Here is a 19,117-nt window from a genome sequence, read left to right on the forward strand (position 1 = left end):
ACATCGCTGCTTCCCGTGTTTGTAAGCCACTTCTTAAGCCACTCTCAATGTTCAACACTTGCTCGGGCTTAGTGTGTTAACATCCAGGTTGTTCGCACTATCAGAGGGCCGGGACAAAGGGGGGTTGGCAAGATTTCCTGTTACAATGTCCGACCCCAACCGTCCTCCTCCCTTTCATTATCCGCCTTACACTTCTTCGTCCTCATCTGAGTATCCAGGAAATGAGGCTACTTTCAACGACTGGGCGGTGCCCCAGTATTCGCAGCCGTCCTATGCACCTTCCGTCAACTACGACATGGTAGCTGGCTTTGCGGAAAACCCCGCAGGTGCTTCGTCTATGTTCTCTGGTGAGCGCGCTTTGAATTCCAAGGTAGCAATCCCCAGGTCAGCAAACCCGAGCAACTGGACCAGCAGCGGACGGGTCAGCCGGGCATGCGAGAATTGTCGAGAACAGAAAGCCAAATGTAGCGGGCATCGCCCGACTTGTCAGCGATGCCAAGAAGCCGGCACTCGTTGCTCGTACGGCGACCGGAAACGAGAGAAGATGGCCAAGTGCGTTGTGTGACGACTCGCGAGGATTGGTTTTGAATTTCTGACAGTGGGTAATAGGCAACTGAGTGATCTGACAAACCAGAAGCAAATTTATGAAGCTCTATTGGAAGATGTTTGCTCGAAGGTGGATTCGCAAACTGCCCAACATATCGAGCAGGTTGTCAATGAGGTAGGTTCTTCTTTTTCCCTCTGTACCCCCTGCGTTTGCTCTTTGACCAACGATCCGCAGCAACGCGCCGGCAATGACCAGGCATTTGGTCGCAAGGCGTCAATCTCTACACCCACTGCTAGAGGAGCTGATACTCCAGCTGATCCGGACCCTGATCCGATTTCCTCTTTGGTGGCGTTAGATTACATTAACGAAGACTTCAACCGTGATGAGAAGATACAAGCAATGGGATTTGTCGGGGAACATTCCGAGATAACATGGCTTTATAGGTTGAGACGAATGCTCGAGCGCTCCAGTCCTGTCACTCCCAGTCCCAAGGAGAGTTGGGACCGCCAGTCAGTTGCGTCTGTGAGCTTTTTCCTCGATGATTCGGAAATCCCTGTCATAGATAATGTCGATCCCATGCAGCGGCCTTCACAAATGCTTGCTGACCAGCTCGTGGATAATTACTTCTCCATCATCCACCCTTTCTTCCCGATTATCGGCAAGGCGATATTCTTGAGGCAGTACAAGTCTTTCTACTCAACTCCGTTCGTACGACCAGGAAAAAGATGGCTAGCGATACTAAATCTAATTTTTGGTATTGCTGCGAGGTACTGTCACCAGATGCAGTCTGACGCCCAAGATACGCCAGATGATGGACCTTTATACTTTTCACGGGCCTGGAAACTCAGTATGAGTGACGTGGCGTTATTGGATCATCCAAATCTACAACAGGTGCAAGTGGAGGGTCTAACATCGTTCTATCTCTTATCAGTGGGACAAGTCAATAGGTACGTCTGGTGTAGTCGTAGCTCACAGCTTAAATCTAATTTCTCCGTTTATTACGCAGGTCATGGAGAATATGCGGCACCTCGATAAGATCCGCTGTTATCATGGGATTGAATTTACGCAATGAGAGCAGTATGGTTGTCCACACGTCTAAAGAAACTCGCTATCGTGTATGGTGGTCCATTTACATGCTCGATATCCAACTCTCTGTGATGACTGGCCGTCCACCTCACTGCAGCAGCGACTTCTGCACTACACCCTACCCAGTGCCATTCCAGGAGGAAGAATTTCTAGATGATAACGTCGCTCAAATTATCACGGATAATGAGAGCCGTAACATCTTTATGGAGGCGCTATCCTCAATAAACTCGACAAAATCCACCAACGAAGTTACAACTTCAGAAGGCTTCGGGCCCCCAATGTCGTACCAGGGTAAACAATATGGGCAAGCTGCCTACAATGCCGTGGACTCGCTCACGCCGAATACCTCGCTATATTTTCTCTGTCTCGTCGACCTAGGTTTGATCATGCGAGAGTCTATTGACACATTATATGCTCCAGGAGCTGCTCGAAAATCCTGGCGTGAAGTAGAGATGGCCATCTCCACCTTGAACGGCAAAGTAGACGGGTGGCTCTCCCGGCTTCCGACAGCCTTTCACTTTACTCACGGTCACCAAGCGTTTGAGAGGCAGCGGTCATGTCTCGCCTTCCGTTTCTATAGTGCCAAGATCTTAATTACTCAGCCATGTCTTAGTCGTCTCACATGGAGGGCTCCGGGCGTGAGATACCAGGAAATTTCTGCAATACAATGGCGGTTATGTGTGTTGACCTGGCGGGTCAAATGCTTGACCTCTTACCCGATTCGCCGGAACCTTCATGGGTCTACCATGTCTCACCTTGGTGGTGTGTCCTGCACTTTCTCATGCAATCGACCGCCGTGCTCCTGACTGAGCTACTACTCCTTGCAAAGGCAGGAACTGTCCAACAAAGGACGGCCTGGGAAAAAGTTACCAAGGTGTCGCGCTGGTTAGCTGTGATGTCGACGAAAGATTTATCTTTTCAGCGGGCTCAACTCGTGTGTAGAGACCTACTTTCTCAGAATTCTTTGGAACCTGACACTGGAGTTTACGCGGACAATGACAAAAACTGACTGTTATGAAGGTCCCGAGATTTTCTACATTTAGAAAATTGGCGTGCGCCTAGTCCGGGTCGCTATTGTGCCAGTACACGTGCCCACATTAGTGTACACCGCCAGTCAATTGTTGAATTGCCCCCTTTAGTACCGAACACGACTACCCAACGAGGGGCATTTCAAGCGAAACCATTACATTTGCCTTATCGACCTAACAGATGCCGTTCCGGACTTGAAATCCGAAAGGTCTTAAGTCTTCGATAGCTTGCTACGGCCCACTATGGTTACACCTAGTGTATTCGGACTGGCTTTATGGTTTGGCAGATGTGGATTCGTTCATGGTCTACCCATCTCGGTGGTCTTTCGACCAGATATCACATACCTTATCAATTCTTTCCATCTCAATTCTTCAATTCTGAAAATTTATGCCACCTTGCCCAAGTAACTTTCACCCCGGTGATTGGAGCTGACTGCCCCCCACCTTGACTTAACCTGAACTGATCAAGCAATATATCATTAGATACACTGAGTTACTGAATAAGTTTATTCTTTGGTTCCCTTTTCCCTCTCTTTCTCTCTACCTTTCTTTTCCTTGCCTTTTCTTTTCCCTTTTCTCTTTTTCTTTCACTTCCCCAACCTATCGGGTATCGGTCCTAAGAGTAAGCACAATAGGGATCTACCTGTACAAGAGTTAGGTGAAGTAAGAACTTTCTAGTATCCGCCGCTCTTGCGACTCGGGAAAATCTTTCAGTAAGTGTTTCGCTTGGCCTTACTAAGTAAGGAAGTAAGTCACCGACAATTGAGCCACTTGACGAGGATCGTGCCTCTTGAGTGAGTTAAATATGCAGAGCTCCACACCAGCTGATAATTCAAAGCAGATGTGCTCCACTAGTATATTCAGGTGGACAGGGTACTTTAGTGTGAAAAGCACCTATGGGCTCCCTAGTCAAGGCCACTCCTCTCATACAGAGTACCTGTATAGAGTGGGCAAATCTTTCCATAAAGACAGACTGTCATTCGCTGGCGATCCGGCCCGTGGGAGCGGAAGGTTCCTTCTGGCCGGTACTCTCAGTGTTCTTTCTCCTACTGGGTAAGTACTGATCTGCCATCCCCTGACTTAACATTGGGTGACGGGTCATACCGTATGGTCCACCCTCCAAGCAAATACCAGCCGCTCGGCGTCAGATCGTCGGAGTCCGAGACTCCTTTGCAAATACAATCACACGACCCATCTGGGGGGCATGTCCAACATGGTAGCTGCCATATTTAAACCACACAGTTTATAAAAATGGAATATATGCTAGAACCTCTCATTCCAAGAATCCTGTAGTCTTATTCGAGAGCTAGCTTAGTACTACATCCATACCGTCGGGTCGAATACGCAGGCGGCTGTGCCCGACCGTCTCAAGTCTCCCAATGAACTATGGTTGGTAAGTGACGGGTCTGCACTAGTTACCGTCGATGAAGTAGATACACCTAGGCGTAATTCCGTACTACATAGAAGTTCGCTGAGGATTCCATGGGTTCACAGTGAGGACCCAGTCGGTTGGTTAACCAGCTAGAAATTTCAGTCCCACGATGTTCTGACAATCCCGAAGAATTTCTCCCCAACTAGGATTGTATACGGATAAATGATCTACGTCAAATTTGTAGTCAGTGCGAGATTATTCCGTATAAGGGGCTATCTTAACGTATTGGCGGCACCTGACCAAAATGTCGAAAGGCCTCTCGATCTAATGAGATATGGGTGGGTTCGGTACAGATTACGCAGCATGGCTTCCACTAGTGCCTGCTGTATTGAATGGCCGTAGTTTTAGGACCCAAACCCCGATAGTCTGTTCAAACCCCGAGGCTGAGATTTTACGCCTGTCATGCCGATTGATCTATCTATCTTTTGGGCTACTGCTTGCGGAGTGATACAGTCGGCCCGGGCCCATGGTTCGCTACCTAAAGGGTAGGTGGTTGTAGTTAGGCCCCAACAGTTCTGCAGTAGGCGTATCATCATATTCGCGTATTGTTTTACGAGGTCGGTTTGTTGATCCTTAGTCCTTACTGCACTAGAACACCCCACACATGTATGGGTGTATGTCATACGTACTACTAGGTTACATCCCCATAAATTGTCACTGAGAGTCTGAGCCTCTGAGGCCAGCAACAAAGTTAGGGTTTAGCTCTTTAATGGCACTGCGGACATGCATATGACAACAAAGGGAACTCATAGATCGAGTAAGGAGGTGTTAATTAAGTTCTGAGTAGGACTCCGTATTTTATCAAGGTTCCACTTCTCTGGCGTGCTCTTCCATGGATACACTCAGGAGTCCCTTGCGTACGTTACAGGCCTAGTACATAGTAAGTACATCAATCAGTACTCCGGAAGTAGGTACTAGTAGTCAGTTGAGAATACCAGGCTGTGGTGAATATCATGCCTCAGGCACAAATACAGCACGTGATATTTTAATCTTTACCGCCTTCTTCTTCAAGAAAGTGTGGGGATTTGGTGGATAGGGAGCTCTAACTTGATAACCTCCGAGCCACTCTTGATTACCTATCAGGGACATTGCAGGGCGACCCATCTAATATGCGACGGTGAGAGGGAAAATGTCTCTACGGGGACCCATGAAGCACTCGCACCTGAGACAGGTGAGTGCTGCCAGTCTAGAGACTCTCTCTACCACTCGTTCCCTGGCACTATCTCAGACCGATGGTCAGAGTGATAAACCGTCGACTCCCGATGAAAGGACAATCCGGTTATCTTCTACTGGCTTGGATCGTCGCCAATGCTCGCTCTGGGTTCATGATGAGACTTTCTCCAAGGAGGAAATCCTGTTCAATCAGGCCGCCTTCATCGATATGGGCGTGGAAGTTGGCGATGTGATCGAGATATTACCTGCTCGGTGTCCCGGAGATGGCACACATTCAGCTAAAGCAGATCTCGGATCGAGATCTTTGCGCGATAGCCACGTTGAATCGAGCTCCACGCTTCATTCAGACTCAATGTCCAAGTTTAAGACCCCGCTGCAAAGTCGATGCCTCTTCGTGGTTAAACCTATGCCACAAGAGATAAAGACACGAATTCCCAAGCTAGAGCTTTCGGTCACCACCAGTATCGCCAACATATTCGGGTTCAAGAACCGGACAACCGTCCATATCTCGATTGTAGACCGTGCTCAATGCGCTGCCTCTCATGTTGATATCTCCTTCCGTGACCAGTATATGGTCAGGTCTGACATGTGGAGGTTGGTCATGTCGGAGCTTGCAGAGAGGATCGTTTACAAAGGACAGAAAATCGTATTCACTGGTAGTATCAAGGCAACTGTAAAAAACATCTTTATTCGTGGCAAAAAGGTCCTTTCGGGGTTTTTCTCGCCCCAAACCATACCAGTGTTTCGCAGCGAATCGGCGAAGTACGTCCTGTTCATCCAGATGTCAAGGGAAATGTGGAATTTCGATTCGGAAGGCACTGGCGACATTCTATTTAGCAGAGTTATCAATGGGTTTCTCCCTGAGTTGTTCAAACGGTGGGTCAATTCAGATGCAAGGCATCTGGTGACCATCGTATTATTCACGCGGGTTGAGTACGATGCATCGGCCATTGCCTCTTCCACTTTCAGTTCGGAGAATCTGACGAGCATGTTCGGCCCGAACCACGTTCCCACAAGAGACTTCTATCGGGTAGTGGTCAATGACATGGCGAGTGGCCATTGGACTACTATCTTGGATGAACTAAAGAAGGATTTCAGGACCTTCCTAAGGGACGTATCAATACTCAATGTACAGAATGCAGATACTCCAACAGTCAACGCAACTGACGCACCTAAATCCCAGCCGGCAACCATTGCAGGGCGGCCAAGCACCGCCCTCCGTGGAAACATACTCGAAGCTATCCATCTTGCATCTTCCCATCTAGCATTCGACCATATTGACCGTGATATGGTTCATACAGGTACTTCAATCATAGTCATTACGCCCGGAAGCGGTGTTTTTGAAGTATCATACGAATCATTAGCCTCCACTACTGAAGCACTCACGAACCGCGGAATCGCCATTGATCTTGTCTGTCTTAGCCCTATGCCTCTTCACTCCGTGCCTCTGTTCAAGTATCGGGAGCCAGCTCAGAGGCCTACTACTGCCACATTCGGTGATATCCAGCATGGGGGTAACTCTCCTGAAATGCGCCATTCGTTTGCGAGCTTATCAAGTAAGACGCCGCACCTTTCCCCGAAGTCAGCTCTCCTGGATTCATTCACAGGGATGAGCTCTAAATCAAATTGGTCTGGTCGGTCAAATGAATGGAGTTATGGGATTCCCCACTGGCTTGATATATCATATTGGAACCCTGAAACCTACAGAGAGTCTCGGCGTATCCTGAAAAAAGACCCCAATGCGCCTATTCCATTCACTGTCACTAAGCAGTCCAAAGTTTTTGTTCCGCGGGTGCGGATGTTTGAAATTCAAATGATGGGCGTGATGGAGAGTGAACAATCAAATATATCAATTCCCTACCTCTCAGAGGGGCAGAGTATCTCTAGAGCTGCCAGTTCTGTCCTTGGTTCTAGTCCAGGTAGTCTTGTTCCCCCTAAGGCTACTTTCAGGCGCAGTTCTCCTTTCCGACATCAATTGAGCGACAGTCTCCGACCGGAGCCGTTCCTGCATAATATAGCAAGCTCAAAGGATGCAATGCTTGCTATATCAAAGAAAACGCCAAAAACGGTGCTATCCTGGATGGACAATTATGACGAAAATGTGTTCCAGCCTTTTAGAAAAAGGCGACATCGCCGGAAGCCGTCCAAACTTAAAAGGCCTAGTGAGCCAGAAGTGAACGCATCTAATGCACATGAAAGGATTTCTGCTAGATCTATATTGCGTCTTAGGGAAAACGAGAGTACTCGTTCAGCATCGCGACAGTTCGACATCCCACTTCCAGCCCCTAAAAGCCCTGTGTCTACGAAAAGCGCTTCTCCCAAGAAACCAGCCTTAAAAAGCTCCTCCAAAGCAAAGTTGCCGCGTATATCGCGCACAATCAGCTTCGCTCTTCGTGGCCTCAGTTCTACCCCTCCCAGAGCTCAGGCTAGCACAGAAGTAAATGTTGAGCACGCCAGAGGCTTGCCAACATCAAATTCAAGGAAATTGTCGGGTGTTCTTGCAGACAATAGAAGCGTGGATTCTTTGAGTGCGTCAGATAGTGCATCGACCGTAATCGACCTGGCCCCGTCCCCAGAGACACCCCAAAAGCCAATCAAGAGCACGGCTATTACGCCATCAAGACCGATATCGATCAAAGTGCCTCCCAAACAGCCACTCCAAGACACAGAGCAGCAAGGACGTCCAGCCATACCGGAGTCGGTCTCGACTACAACTACCGAGATCCCTCTAGGCGAGGACACTCGCCTTACAGCTCAACCAAGACGGCATGGGCCTAAATTCGAGGTAACCTTGAGTACTGGATCGCGTAATGGATCCTCAAAAAGTCCACAAAGTAAGGCGTTGGCTCCTTGGGTTCGCTCAATTAACCCCTGCAACACCCCAAGAGAAGTGTTGCGAGACACTAGCTGGTTTGGGCGCTGGCAGCATGCTTATCCAAGACCTCCTCATGTTGCGGTGGTCAAATGGAAGAGCTTGAAGTCCCCGGCTATTCTCCCGCTAACAACAGAAGAGTTCCCCACTCCAAGTGAACTTGCATCGGACTATTTGCAGACTCCATACCGTGTCTTCCCCAACGAAGACTCAGAAGGTATTGAGGCGCCTAAAACAAGAGGCTTGCTTCTCCGGGAAATGATTTCACTACGGCTTTCCCATGGGTTCCAGATCGTTGTTGGGAAAAATGTAGTTGAAGCTTCCGGGCAATATTCACTCCAGTCACCGAACGTATTCGACACTCATAGTTTGGAAAGGGCCGGGGCTACTGTCTTCTTGTCCAAAGGCAACTCGATCCATCGACTTATTTGTGTTGAGGGTGCGGAGATTGAAGTTACGCGGTACACGCATCGGACTTCCTCGCTTTTAGCATCAGATCAGAAGCGAAAATTCACTCTGTATTCTCCGGCGATGAGAACAATTTTAAGTCCTGAATATGTGGTGAAGGATATAAAATTAGACTCGACGTATGAGGAATACAACTGGAACTACGCTGATAATTATGTGGCGGGCCACCGAGACTACTTGTTCAATGCAGCCCAACAACTCCACTTCTGGCGTGTGCGTTACGTCCTGATCCCGATGCGTTTGCACTTCAAATCTCGGCGCCTTCATGGATTCAATGAAGATAATGAAGAAGAAATTCATCTGCTTGGCATCAACCAGCTCACACATATATGGCAACGCCACAAGTATATCCCTCCAGAGGAAAAGCGGTTCGAAAGCTCCAACAAAAAGAGGGAGCAGAACCCCCTCAACATCATGTACCAGACACGGAACCCATCAGAGGTCATTGCGGCTGAATTAGACCGTATCATACTTGTGGATCCCGGGCTAGACTCATCCCCTGCACAGCTACTTCCAGAGTCAGAACTACTCGAGCGCTCTAGTATCAGTCTATCATCCTTGGCGCAGATAATCCAGGGTGAAAAGGGGGTGAGGATGATGGATCGAAGGTGGCACTGGCGGCTGCACTACAATTGTTTCATTGGTTTCGAATTTACGACTTGGCTACTCCAAAACTTCCGCGACATTGATAGCCGGGAAGAGGCAGTCGAATTTGGTAACGAGTTGATGAAACACGGTCTCTTCCAGCATGTAGAAAAGAGACACAACTTTCGGGATGGCAATTATTTCTACCAGATCTCTAGCGAGTATCGTGTCTCGCGACCTGAATCTCGTGGTAGCTGGTTCCCCCAAATACGGCCGGATAAGTCAGTTCCTTCAACCCCGGCGGGTGAGGCCGCGAAAGGCTCACCTATAAGTGGTCATACTCGCACCGATAGCATGGAGGATATGCAGCCGCAGACTCCTAGTACGCCGTCAAAATTTAAGAACAAGGCTTCTATCACATTGTCTAAGGCTATGAAATACGACGTCGACCCTCGCAAACGCTCAAATCGCCCTGAGGTCATTGATCTTCATTATGATCGGCTGCATAATCCCGAGAATTGCTTCCATATAGAGCTCAGCTGGATGAATACCACTCCCAAACTCATTGAGGATACGGTACTGTCATGGGCTTCAACGGCCGAGAAATTTGGGTTGAAGCTCGTCCAAGTTCCCATTGCCGAAGCCTGCGCTATTGACAAAACCCAGCCATTCCGGAAGCCATACCGCATCCAACTCAAAGTTCCTCCCCCTAAGGGCCCAATTCCACTCCAATGCAACTCGGAGTCATTCTCCCAGCCGGTTACATTGGACCATCAGTACTTCCATAAGGCCCTCTTACGGAAGTTCGACTTTGTCCTTGACTTTGAGGCCAGGTCCTCTTATCCCGCAGACGTCGAAGTGTCATATTCCTGGGGCATGCCTGACTACCAATACCCTCAGTATATTCATCGATCTGGCAGTCTTCTAGCTCAGATCACTGGCGAAGGAGATTTCCTACTTCTTGCCAACCGACTTGTCAGCACACGCAGTGTTGCCAGTCGTGACATGCCGAGACATGAGCGGCTAGACCGACCTGATCAATATCGAGCACGCGCAGGGACCTACGATCCTGTGGACCGTATCTCTCCACGCCTTTCGCCCATGACTCGGCCAGTCCACGAGGTCCATAGCCCCCTAAGCCCTCAGGGACACGCGAGCATTGATTCTGCAAATCTGTACCGAGCCCCCGAACATATCCTTACCGGGTTTGCAGACTTCTGCAATGATCCGGCCAGACTCGAGCAATTCTACAGTGAGGCACAAGTACGCGCGACTTCAACCAAAGTCGGCCCGGCGCCCACCACACTCACGGATGCGTCCATACCTTCTCTTGAACTACCTGCCAGTGTCGTCAGCCATCACATATCGCCTCCACCTGGTCTAGCATCAAGGTCCTCACAAAGCATCGCCGCGCCATTGGCTGAGATGAGGAATCTGTCGCGAGACGATAGTAATATGTCCAAAGGCAGTCCAAGAAGCGGCAGCTTGAGACCACTTTCTCTAACATAGAACGTTAGCCATATACCCCGACCCATGACAAGTAATTTCGGTCATGGAAATACAGTTATGAAGATTGATGAAAAGTACTACTTGCGGATTTGGGAAGACTTGAATACATAATAATAGCTACGAATATGTGCAGACGTATTTAGCGCCTAGACATAATATATACTATTGTTCTATGCACTAGTTGTCTTATTACACTATATCGATATGTACATCGGCTTGATTGCCCCAGGCTCGGGGCTAGCACGTGTGACCTTCCTTTTACAATAAATAAGCAAAGGAGTCGGCTTTCCCCCCGCGCCGCCAAGAGAGGATGAATCAAGACTACTTCGTCTGCTCGGTTCAATTCATTTACCCGTTCACGCGGAGGTTAATTACCACCATCCAGCCTTTTTCGCAGCTAGTTTAGCGGTCCATTATGTCCCAGTATGATTGGCGCAATCAGTCTGAAGCACCATCAACCCCAAACCCCAAAACCCCTACAAGACAAGGTCCGTTTCGATTTAGGCAATGGCCAGAGCTACCCCGCCTCAATATGTCACCATCAGACGACTGGGGAGTGTCAATCGCCTGAGCGGGCGTGTTCTTATTAAAGCTAGATGCTCCCTTTCTCTCGGATGAGGGGGCCTGGAAGTCCTACAAGCAAATGCGCTAGTGCGAGATACCACCACTGGGTTTGGTACATAGAGCTGATTCTCTCTCTTTGCGCAGCGCGACTCGTCAATTGCGCATTTACCTTTGATCAGGGGACTTTCTAGATTCAGCCGACAATTATTCGGGCCTAATCCCCCCTCAGAACCGCAAAAATGAAGTTCACCGAGGGGATGTGGCGCCTGCGCGTAAGTATACTTGCACTTGCCTCCTGATCAATGTGGTTTAACGATCTCGCAGGAAGGCATTCGAATTGATTGGATGAACAATGTCGAGAGACTGCACGTTAATAATGAGAAAGTCGATTTATTATTAAATAAATTCCAGCGGCATCGTGGTGACACCCTTAATTCAGGTTGGTTTCTTTCCAGGTTGATTTAGGTTGAACAAAAACTAACAAAGTGTCGGAATCAGCAACCGTCACTGCAAGCGTAACGTCTCCTTTGGAAGGCATTATCGGCGTCAAACTTGTTCATTGGTAGGTTCATTCAAGTGCGGATTGTTTTAGCAAAAAACAGCATTGGCTCTTCCACTCCTCGCTCAGTTACTGATATATGGCATCCAGGGCAGGACAAGTCGATAACGGCCCTCACTATCAGTTGAGTTCGTCAACTGGCCATACCAAGATTGACCACGAGAAGAACGTGAAGCTGAACTATGGCAGTGGCCCCTTGAACTTGGCCATCAATACAGCACCCAACGAATTAGATTTCGTGTTCTCTGGAGCTAAAGGGAAGCTCACTGGTCACTCCTGGAGATCCATCGGTTATGTTGGCGATCAAACTACAGAGAAGTCTCGTTGGGACGATGGGATCTTCTTTGAGCGTCAAGGACACATGCTTGCCGCATTAGATCTCGGGGTTGGCGAGAAACTATATGGCCTTGGAGAGAGGTTCGGTCCATTCGTCAAGAACGGACAAAGTGTCGACATTTGGAACGAAGATGGAGGTACATCGTCTGAATTGACATACAAGAACATCCCATTCTACATTAGCTCCAAGGGGTACGGCGTCTTTGTGAACAACCCTGGCAAAGTCAGCCTGGAGCTGCAGTCAGAGCGAACTACCCGAGTCAATATCTCGATTGCCGGTGAAGAGTTGGAGTACTTTGTGGTTTATGGAAACACTCCCAAGGAGATCATCAGACGGTATACGGCTTTGACCGGACGTCCTAGTTTAGTTCCCTCCTGGAGTTACAATTTGTGGCTTACTACCAGTGCGTATACTCCCTTCTATCAAAATTGGCCTCTAAACGCTGAACATCTTCATTTTAACAGGCTTCACCACAAACTACGACGAGCAAACCGTCACCGGCTTTCTCGATGGCTTCAGGGACCGGGATATCCCATTGGGCGTTTTCCACTTCGATTGTTTCTGGATGAAGTCCTATCAATGGTGCGATTTTGAGTTCGACTCTGATATGTTCCCTGACGCCGGAGGCTACCTTCAGCGACTCAAGGAGCGCGATCTCCGGATCAGTGTATGGATCAACCCATACGTTGGACAGGCATCGCCATTGTTTGAGGAGGGCAAAAAGAATGGTTACTTCATCAGGGTACGACCCCACAACGCTCACTCAAAACGGAGAGATGTTGGGAACGCATACTGACAAACACACAGCGTACCGACGGCTCGGTCTGGCAATGGGACTACTGGCAAGCGGGTATGGCCGTTGTAGATTTCACAAACCCTGCCGCCTGCACATGGTTCTCAAACCACCTTAAACGTCTCATGGACATGGGCGTCGACTCGTTCAAAACCGACTTCGCCGAACGTATCCCCTACAGAAATGTCCAGTATCACGACGGATCCGACCCAACCCGCATGCACAACTACTACACCCTCCTCTTTAACAAAGTCGTCTACGAGACCATGACTGACCGTTATGGGAAATCCAACAGCCTCCTCTTCGCTCGCAGCACCAGCCTGGCGGCCAAATCTACCCCGTCCACTGGGGTGGCGACTGCGAAAGCACATACGAAGCCATGGCCGAGTCCCTCCGTGGTGGTCTCAGTCTCATGCTCTCAGGCTACATCTTCTGGGCCTCAGACATTGGTGGCTTCGAGGGCACCCCGCCACCAGCCCTCTACAAACGCTGGGTCCAATTCGGACTCCTCTCCTCACACTCCCGCCTCCACGGATCCTCCTCCTTCCGAGTTCCCTGGATTTACGGTGAAGATTGCTCGGACGTCCTCCGTGACTGCGTCAAACGCAAGATCCTCCTCACCCCTTACCTCCTCGCCGAAGCCCTCACAGGCCATGACCAGGGTACCCCGCTCATGAGACCCATGTTTCTCGAGTTCCCGGATGATCTCAATACCTACCCTCTCGATACACAGTACATGTTCGGCAGTAACCTGCTCATTGCTCCCGTTTTCACGGACGAGGGTACCGTCACCTTCTATGTGCCTCGGACTCCCCAGGATTCTCAAGGAAAGTGGATCTCATGGTTCGATCACAGCAAGACCTACGAGCCGGGACAGTGGTACACAGAAACGCATGGATTCGATACTCTTCCGATCCTCATTAGGCCGGGCTCGGTCACTCCGATTAACCCGAAACTGAAGGCGCCGCAGGACGATGCGCTGGATGGCCTCGAGGTGCTGGTTAATGGATCGCTGTCGGACGAAGTGGCGGTCCAGGTCGTCGATCCACGCAAGACTCATGAGGTGTTGAAGACTGTGAAGCTTGCCCTGAAAGGCGATGAGGTAGTTGCCGATGATGCCGGAGTGAAGCTGGTTCGGGTTAGACATTAGTCTCTATACTATAGACCTTTAGATATATTATTGACATGAACAGTAGAATGTGCTCATTTTGACTATTATGATATGCCAGTTCCTCGACAATATGTAGTCCAATGTTCAAAAGAAGTGAAGTCTATAGTATCATGGATAGGTAAGCCACTACTATCACCAACGGCCTTGTGTGTAATATAACAAGGTGCACGCAAAAGATCCCCTTATCCATGGTTTCCACTAATCGTTATATACATGTAAAGAGAGAAAAAAAAAAAAAAAAAAAGAATATAGAATAGAATGTACAACTACCCAACTACCGAATTGAACGTAACCAGAAGCCATGGCCAATACATAATAAATGGGGTGAAGGCGCTCGCCATAGAAAGTCATCCATAGTCTTGGGTTCTATGCCTCGGCTGATAATACAATAGCATTCTTTCTACCAGCAATCCTGACAGGAACTCAAAGAATAACGCACGTTAAATAGCCAGCGTGTTTATAACACTAAGTGTAATTGGTATGGTCAGGTGCCTATTACGGTGAATTAATCTTTCTCCGTCCATCTATATCGTTTTATTGAGCTCAAGGCAGCTGGACTATTTATGGCAGGATATATTCTTCTCGCAGGTCAAGATGTCTTTGAGACAAATGGATATATATGTCTAATGTACCTGGATACTGAGCACTATATTGTCTGAGAGACACGGGTTAACGCGGATAGACCATCACAGATATTATCATCGCCTGGTTTGGAGTGATTGACCCTCCAGCTCAGGAGGGCATCATTGGCGATAGATACCGAGTTATGGGTGATATAGGTAGAGAGTTATATCAACTGGCTGAATCTGATTTGGCAGATCCTTAAGGTCTGTGTTCTGGTAGCTGTTGTATTGAAAAAATTTAGACAGGTCGAAACATGTTTTCAATATATTCCTCTGGATGTGGCACAGTTAGGATGGGACATGTAGAACGGATCGCATCCAAGGTGGTCTGGGAAAAGTTGTACAAGCAGCAATCCCTTGCTGACTTTAGTATGCATCAAGTTGAAAGCTCACGCAGAATAATCATAAAAGCTAGCTAGAAGACTGTCACAGCTCCACTCATGTCAATGGTGAATCACGAGTCGTAAATACAAGACTGGCAAGAAAAACAAACACAACACATGGGTATCATGATGTTCAGAAAGCAATGATAAAGTTGGCCACAGACTAACTCCGGCTCTGATGTTGATGAACCAGGAAGCTCCACCCGTATTTGAAGTAAAGGAGAGAAAAGTCTGTGAATGAAGAAATTGCCAAAAGCAAAACACTAGCATCCATCTTATAACAGACCTAGGGATGTGAAGAATATTTAAAAAAAAGTAAAGGGGAAAAAAATACTAGGTTAGAAGGAAAATCAGATGAAGAGAAGAAAAAAGAATCACCAAGCCTCTTCAACGTCAAGAAGCCACCTACGCACCCCTTCTCTTAACGTATTGTCGGGTCCAGCTAATGAACGCTTGCGTTCCCTGTCTGCCATAGCAAGCTCCCCATCAACATCATCCCGACAATGCTCAGTAGTTACACTGCGAACAACTTCTTCAAGTGCCCCAAGGACGAGCTTGCGACATTCAGTGCGAGGGACCTCCAGAGAAGGAACCTGGGCCTCATCCCGATTCGCTGCGTCTGATGTGCCCTTATCATCGCCCCTGCGAGCCCGCGATGGAGACGGTGCCCTTGAGTGAGCCAAAGACGATGGGCCACTTTGAGCAAGAACGCGTTCAAGTGCATCAACCAGTGTGCCGTCCAGATCCATGACCGGTTCTTCGACAAAACGCTCTTCGAATTCGTTGGGCTCGTAACCTTCTATGGGAGAGATAGTAGATGTTTTGCTGGAAGACGAAATAGAACCTCCAGGGATGTGACGAGGGGTACCAGGCTGAGAAATGGGAGGTGGAGTAGGGCTTCGCCAAAAGTCATTGTTGATAGCTTTCCGTCTGAGGCGCAGTCGCTTAACCGTGAACGTTCTTGCGTCAGCGATTAGCGTCGTAGCCACATCGACCCATCTCTCTGACCCATCCGCTTCAGAAGAAAATGCATGACTTGGGGTAGGTTCAGCTTGCATTGCGCGTTTCACATCGGCTTCCAAGTTTGAATAAGGCCGCACTGCTTGGAGCAGAAAGTCTTCATGAAAGCTTCTCAGCCAACCAGCAACATTGATATTAGGCCCGTCGTTTTCTCTAGGCGCATAGGGAAAGCCTGAACCACTGCTGTGCGTAGATGCTACAGCATCCACACTAGTTACTGAGGTCCGTGTCTTCTTCGGCGAAGTCATGGTAGAGTCACCTGATGAAGACAGCGAGACAAAACCAGGCAACGGAAGGTCAACGTCGACAATTCCGTCATCGCCCCGTACGGATAATTTCAAGGAAGACTCTCTGTTATGGCCCACCGTTAACGAAAGATCCTGCACATCTTCCTCGAGATGTTGGGTATTAGAGTGAGGAATGGAAATATTGCCACTTGTGGCTACTGTAGGCACTTCTTCAGGTATTTCAGTCGAGACCTCTTTTACCATTTGACTTAAGGTAGGAGGACCTCGTTTCGGCAGCGGTGTATATCCAGAGACAGAGCGCCTACGGATCTCAGCTGGCGAAACGGCTTCGCTGCTTCCGGTGGATGACTCCTGGCGTGAGCTCCATAATCCCGAGAACAGGCTACCCCATCGGCCAGTAGTTGAAGGCACACTGCTGTTGGTACTCAACACCGAACTTTCACTTCGTTTCAAATTCTTCAGCAGGTTCTCAGATGCCAGACTATCAGCCCCTTCATGCATGGAGTGGTCCGACCTATCCCGTTCTAACCGGCTCTGTGAAGCAAAATGCGGGACAGGGACAGTGCTACCAGGGGTGGCGGTGGATGTTGTTGCGGTGCTGGTGTTCTTGCTGCGCGCATCCTTCGCGTGCATAGGGACCCCTAATGTTCTAATGGAACGTGCATCGGACCCTCTCCTGGTTGCTGCGAATTCCATTGGCACAGCGGTCTCGGTATCATCTGTTGAGCGGTGTGCGGTTTCACTTGATGACACGCTCACAGACCGCTGGTGTTGATCTCTATCAGCGAGATTCAAACGTTGCGCACGAGACCGTCTTTCGATGGCTCTGCGCAGAGACTCCTGTCGTAGGACGGGGACATTGGGCGGACTTTGTGAGACAGCACGCATTGAGGAAGATGTGCCAGGTCGAATGGGTGACGGAAGAGGTTCAAAGCGCTGCTTGGGGGGAAGAAACGCAGAGAGCAAAAATATAAGCCGACGAGCAGTCATCTTGTCGGGGGAAACAATTACAGTACGGTTCGCTAGGATCGGATCAGAGTCCTGTTGTTGGGCCTTCTGTTGTATGTAGTGCCGGCGTCGCCACCATTCTGGGCCCAATGCGTTGAGCCACTCCGTGTGATTCCCCAAGAACGCGGTAATGAGCACCAGGAAGAAGAAACTATGGTCTTTGTCCCCAAGATTGCGAACAATCGAACGGCCTTCCTCGCGCCATACACCCCACCGACTTTGTCCTGTTACGACATATGGGGTTTGAAGAGCCGTGCTGATACGGCGGGTACTGCGAATAGCCTCTTCCCGAAGCTTTGAATTTACCGCCAAGATGTTCGCGGGCAAGTGAATTATAGTTTGATTTGTGCGTTGCATATTCGGAGGTTTAGCTGGCTTCGGGTGTATTCCAGACGATGAATCCACCTTTTTCAGGAGGAATAGGATCTCTTTCCGAGAGAGTCTCTCCAGATGCGACAAGGTGCGGTTAACGACATCCCAGTGATCCACTAGCAAGTCGATTCTTTCGTCCAGGCTTGCTGGAGGGGAAGCAAGTGACAAACTGTCGTCTAAGAACCCATTGCGCCAGCGGTAGTCCGAATCCAGCGAGCACGCCATCCCTGGCTTGGGCGAGTCAGAGCCTTGGGTGCTAAACCGAGAAACGGGACGACCGGCATTGCGACCCAGAAGAGGGATTTGGATAGTGATCGCCACGGCGTACATTGGGGTTTTCTTCTCTTTGATTTTTTGCGCTTAGTGAGGTCGGGGAACGGGAAGCCAGATTCTGGAAGTGATTCTTGATACAAGGAAGCAGCAGTGTCTTGTCTGTCTGGAGAGGTTTCACCCGCCTCCGGCAGATTGACGCTAAACATCCGCGTTACAAGAATGGTCACTTTTGACGGTGGTTTTCCGTCATTCCCCCGGTTCGAATTCACGAAGGCCGATGAACTCCCGGTAGTGTAGGATCGAGTAAAAGAATTGCGGGAGGCGGGAGATGCGCTCGCAGTCCTACCAGGCTCGTCATCGGCAGTAATAATGTGCATCTTGGTAGAGGATCCTCGATAGCTGAATGCACTGCTGCCAAATATACAGTTCAATAGACCAGCGTCGTTCGAATCCGTCGAATGACGCGAATAGCCAGGATCGTGAGGGCCTCCAGCGGGTGATAACGTGGAGCTGCGACCACGGGCGCGCATAAAAGCACCAGACGACAGTGGGGGAGATCTGCGGGCTTCTGTAGCAAAGGAAAGCGGACTTGGTTCCACTGTCGACGACTGAGACAAGTAACCTCGTCGAGGTCCCCGGGTCAGATTCGAGACCGTTCGAGCATGCCGTACGCCTGAGCTTTCAAATGCCTGAGGTTCCAGTCCAAGGCCATAGGTGACAGGCTCCGAACTAGCACGAGTATCCAGTAGCACGCAGGCATCCCTATCTCCAAGCGCATTCTGAGCGATGATTACACGAAAGTCCTTCGTAGGATCCAAGTCAACCCCTCCCCGATCGTCATAGGCACCGGCGGTAGAAGCATTCGGGGAATTGAAAGCCGTATGAAGGGGATACGCGTGTGTATTCGAGCGACGGAGAAGGCTTGCATCAGGGAATAGAAGGCCAGAGGTATGTTCTTCTTCTGTGACGGACTCGAGTTGATGGGGATTTTTTGCAGAATAAGCCGCCGGGTTCAATGTGGAAGCTGCAGTACTTAGTAACCGGCCCAGCATGGTGACAGGCAAGG

The 19,117-nt window shown here is 49.3% G+C and overlaps 4 protein-coding genes across 4 annotated transcripts; 3 read left to right on the forward strand and 1 right to left on the reverse strand.

Moving 5' to 3' along the window:
* Positions 1-145: 145 nt before the first annotated feature.
* Positions 146-2,439, forward strand: ANOM_003314 (putative C6 transcription factor; the record flags this gene model as incomplete). Its single annotated transcript, XM_015548571.1, has 4 exons — positions 146-552; positions 610-721; positions 782-1,494; positions 1,554-2,439. The coding sequence occupies 4 exons, from the start codon at positions 146-148 to the stop codon at positions 2,437-2,439; spliced, it is 2,118 nt and encodes a 705-aa protein (XP_015409304.1).
* Positions 2,440-5,222: 2,783 nt separating this feature from the next.
* iml1 (GTPase-activating protein IML1) lies at positions 5,223-10,700 on the forward strand (the record flags this gene model as incomplete). Its single annotated transcript, XM_015548572.1, has 1 exon — positions 5,223-10,700. One exon carries the CDS (start codon positions 5,223-5,225, stop codon positions 10,698-10,700), a length of 5,478 nt encoding a protein of 1,825 aa, XP_015409308.1.
* An 803-nt stretch (positions 10,701-11,503) lies between these two features.
* Positions 11,504-14,103, forward strand: ANOM_003316 (putative sugar hydrolase; the record flags this gene model as incomplete). Its single annotated transcript, XM_015548573.1, has 7 exons — positions 11,504-11,536; positions 11,589-11,703; positions 11,763-11,826; positions 11,914-12,563; positions 12,625-12,902; positions 12,968-13,207; positions 13,249-14,103. 7 exons carry the CDS (start codon positions 11,504-11,506, stop codon positions 14,101-14,103), a joined length of 2,235 nt encoding a protein of 744 aa, XP_015409302.1.
* Positions 14,104-15,504: 1,401 nt separating this feature from the next.
* ANOM_003317 (uncharacterized protein) lies at positions 15,505-19,103 on the reverse strand (the record flags this gene model as incomplete). Its single annotated transcript, XM_015548574.1, has 2 exons — positions 15,505-18,005; positions 18,107-19,103. 2 exons carry the CDS (start codon positions 19,101-19,103, stop codon positions 15,505-15,507), a joined length of 3,498 nt encoding a protein of 1,165 aa, XP_015409303.1.
* Positions 19,104-19,117: the final 14 nt, after the last annotated feature.

Source organism: Aspergillus nomiae, assembly GCF_001204775.2.
Source record: "Aspergillus nomiae NRRL 13137 chromosome Unknown contig00054, whole genome shotgun sequence".
Lineage (NCBI taxonomy): Eukaryota > Fungi > Ascomycota > Eurotiomycetes > Eurotiales > Aspergillaceae > Aspergillus > Aspergillus nomiae.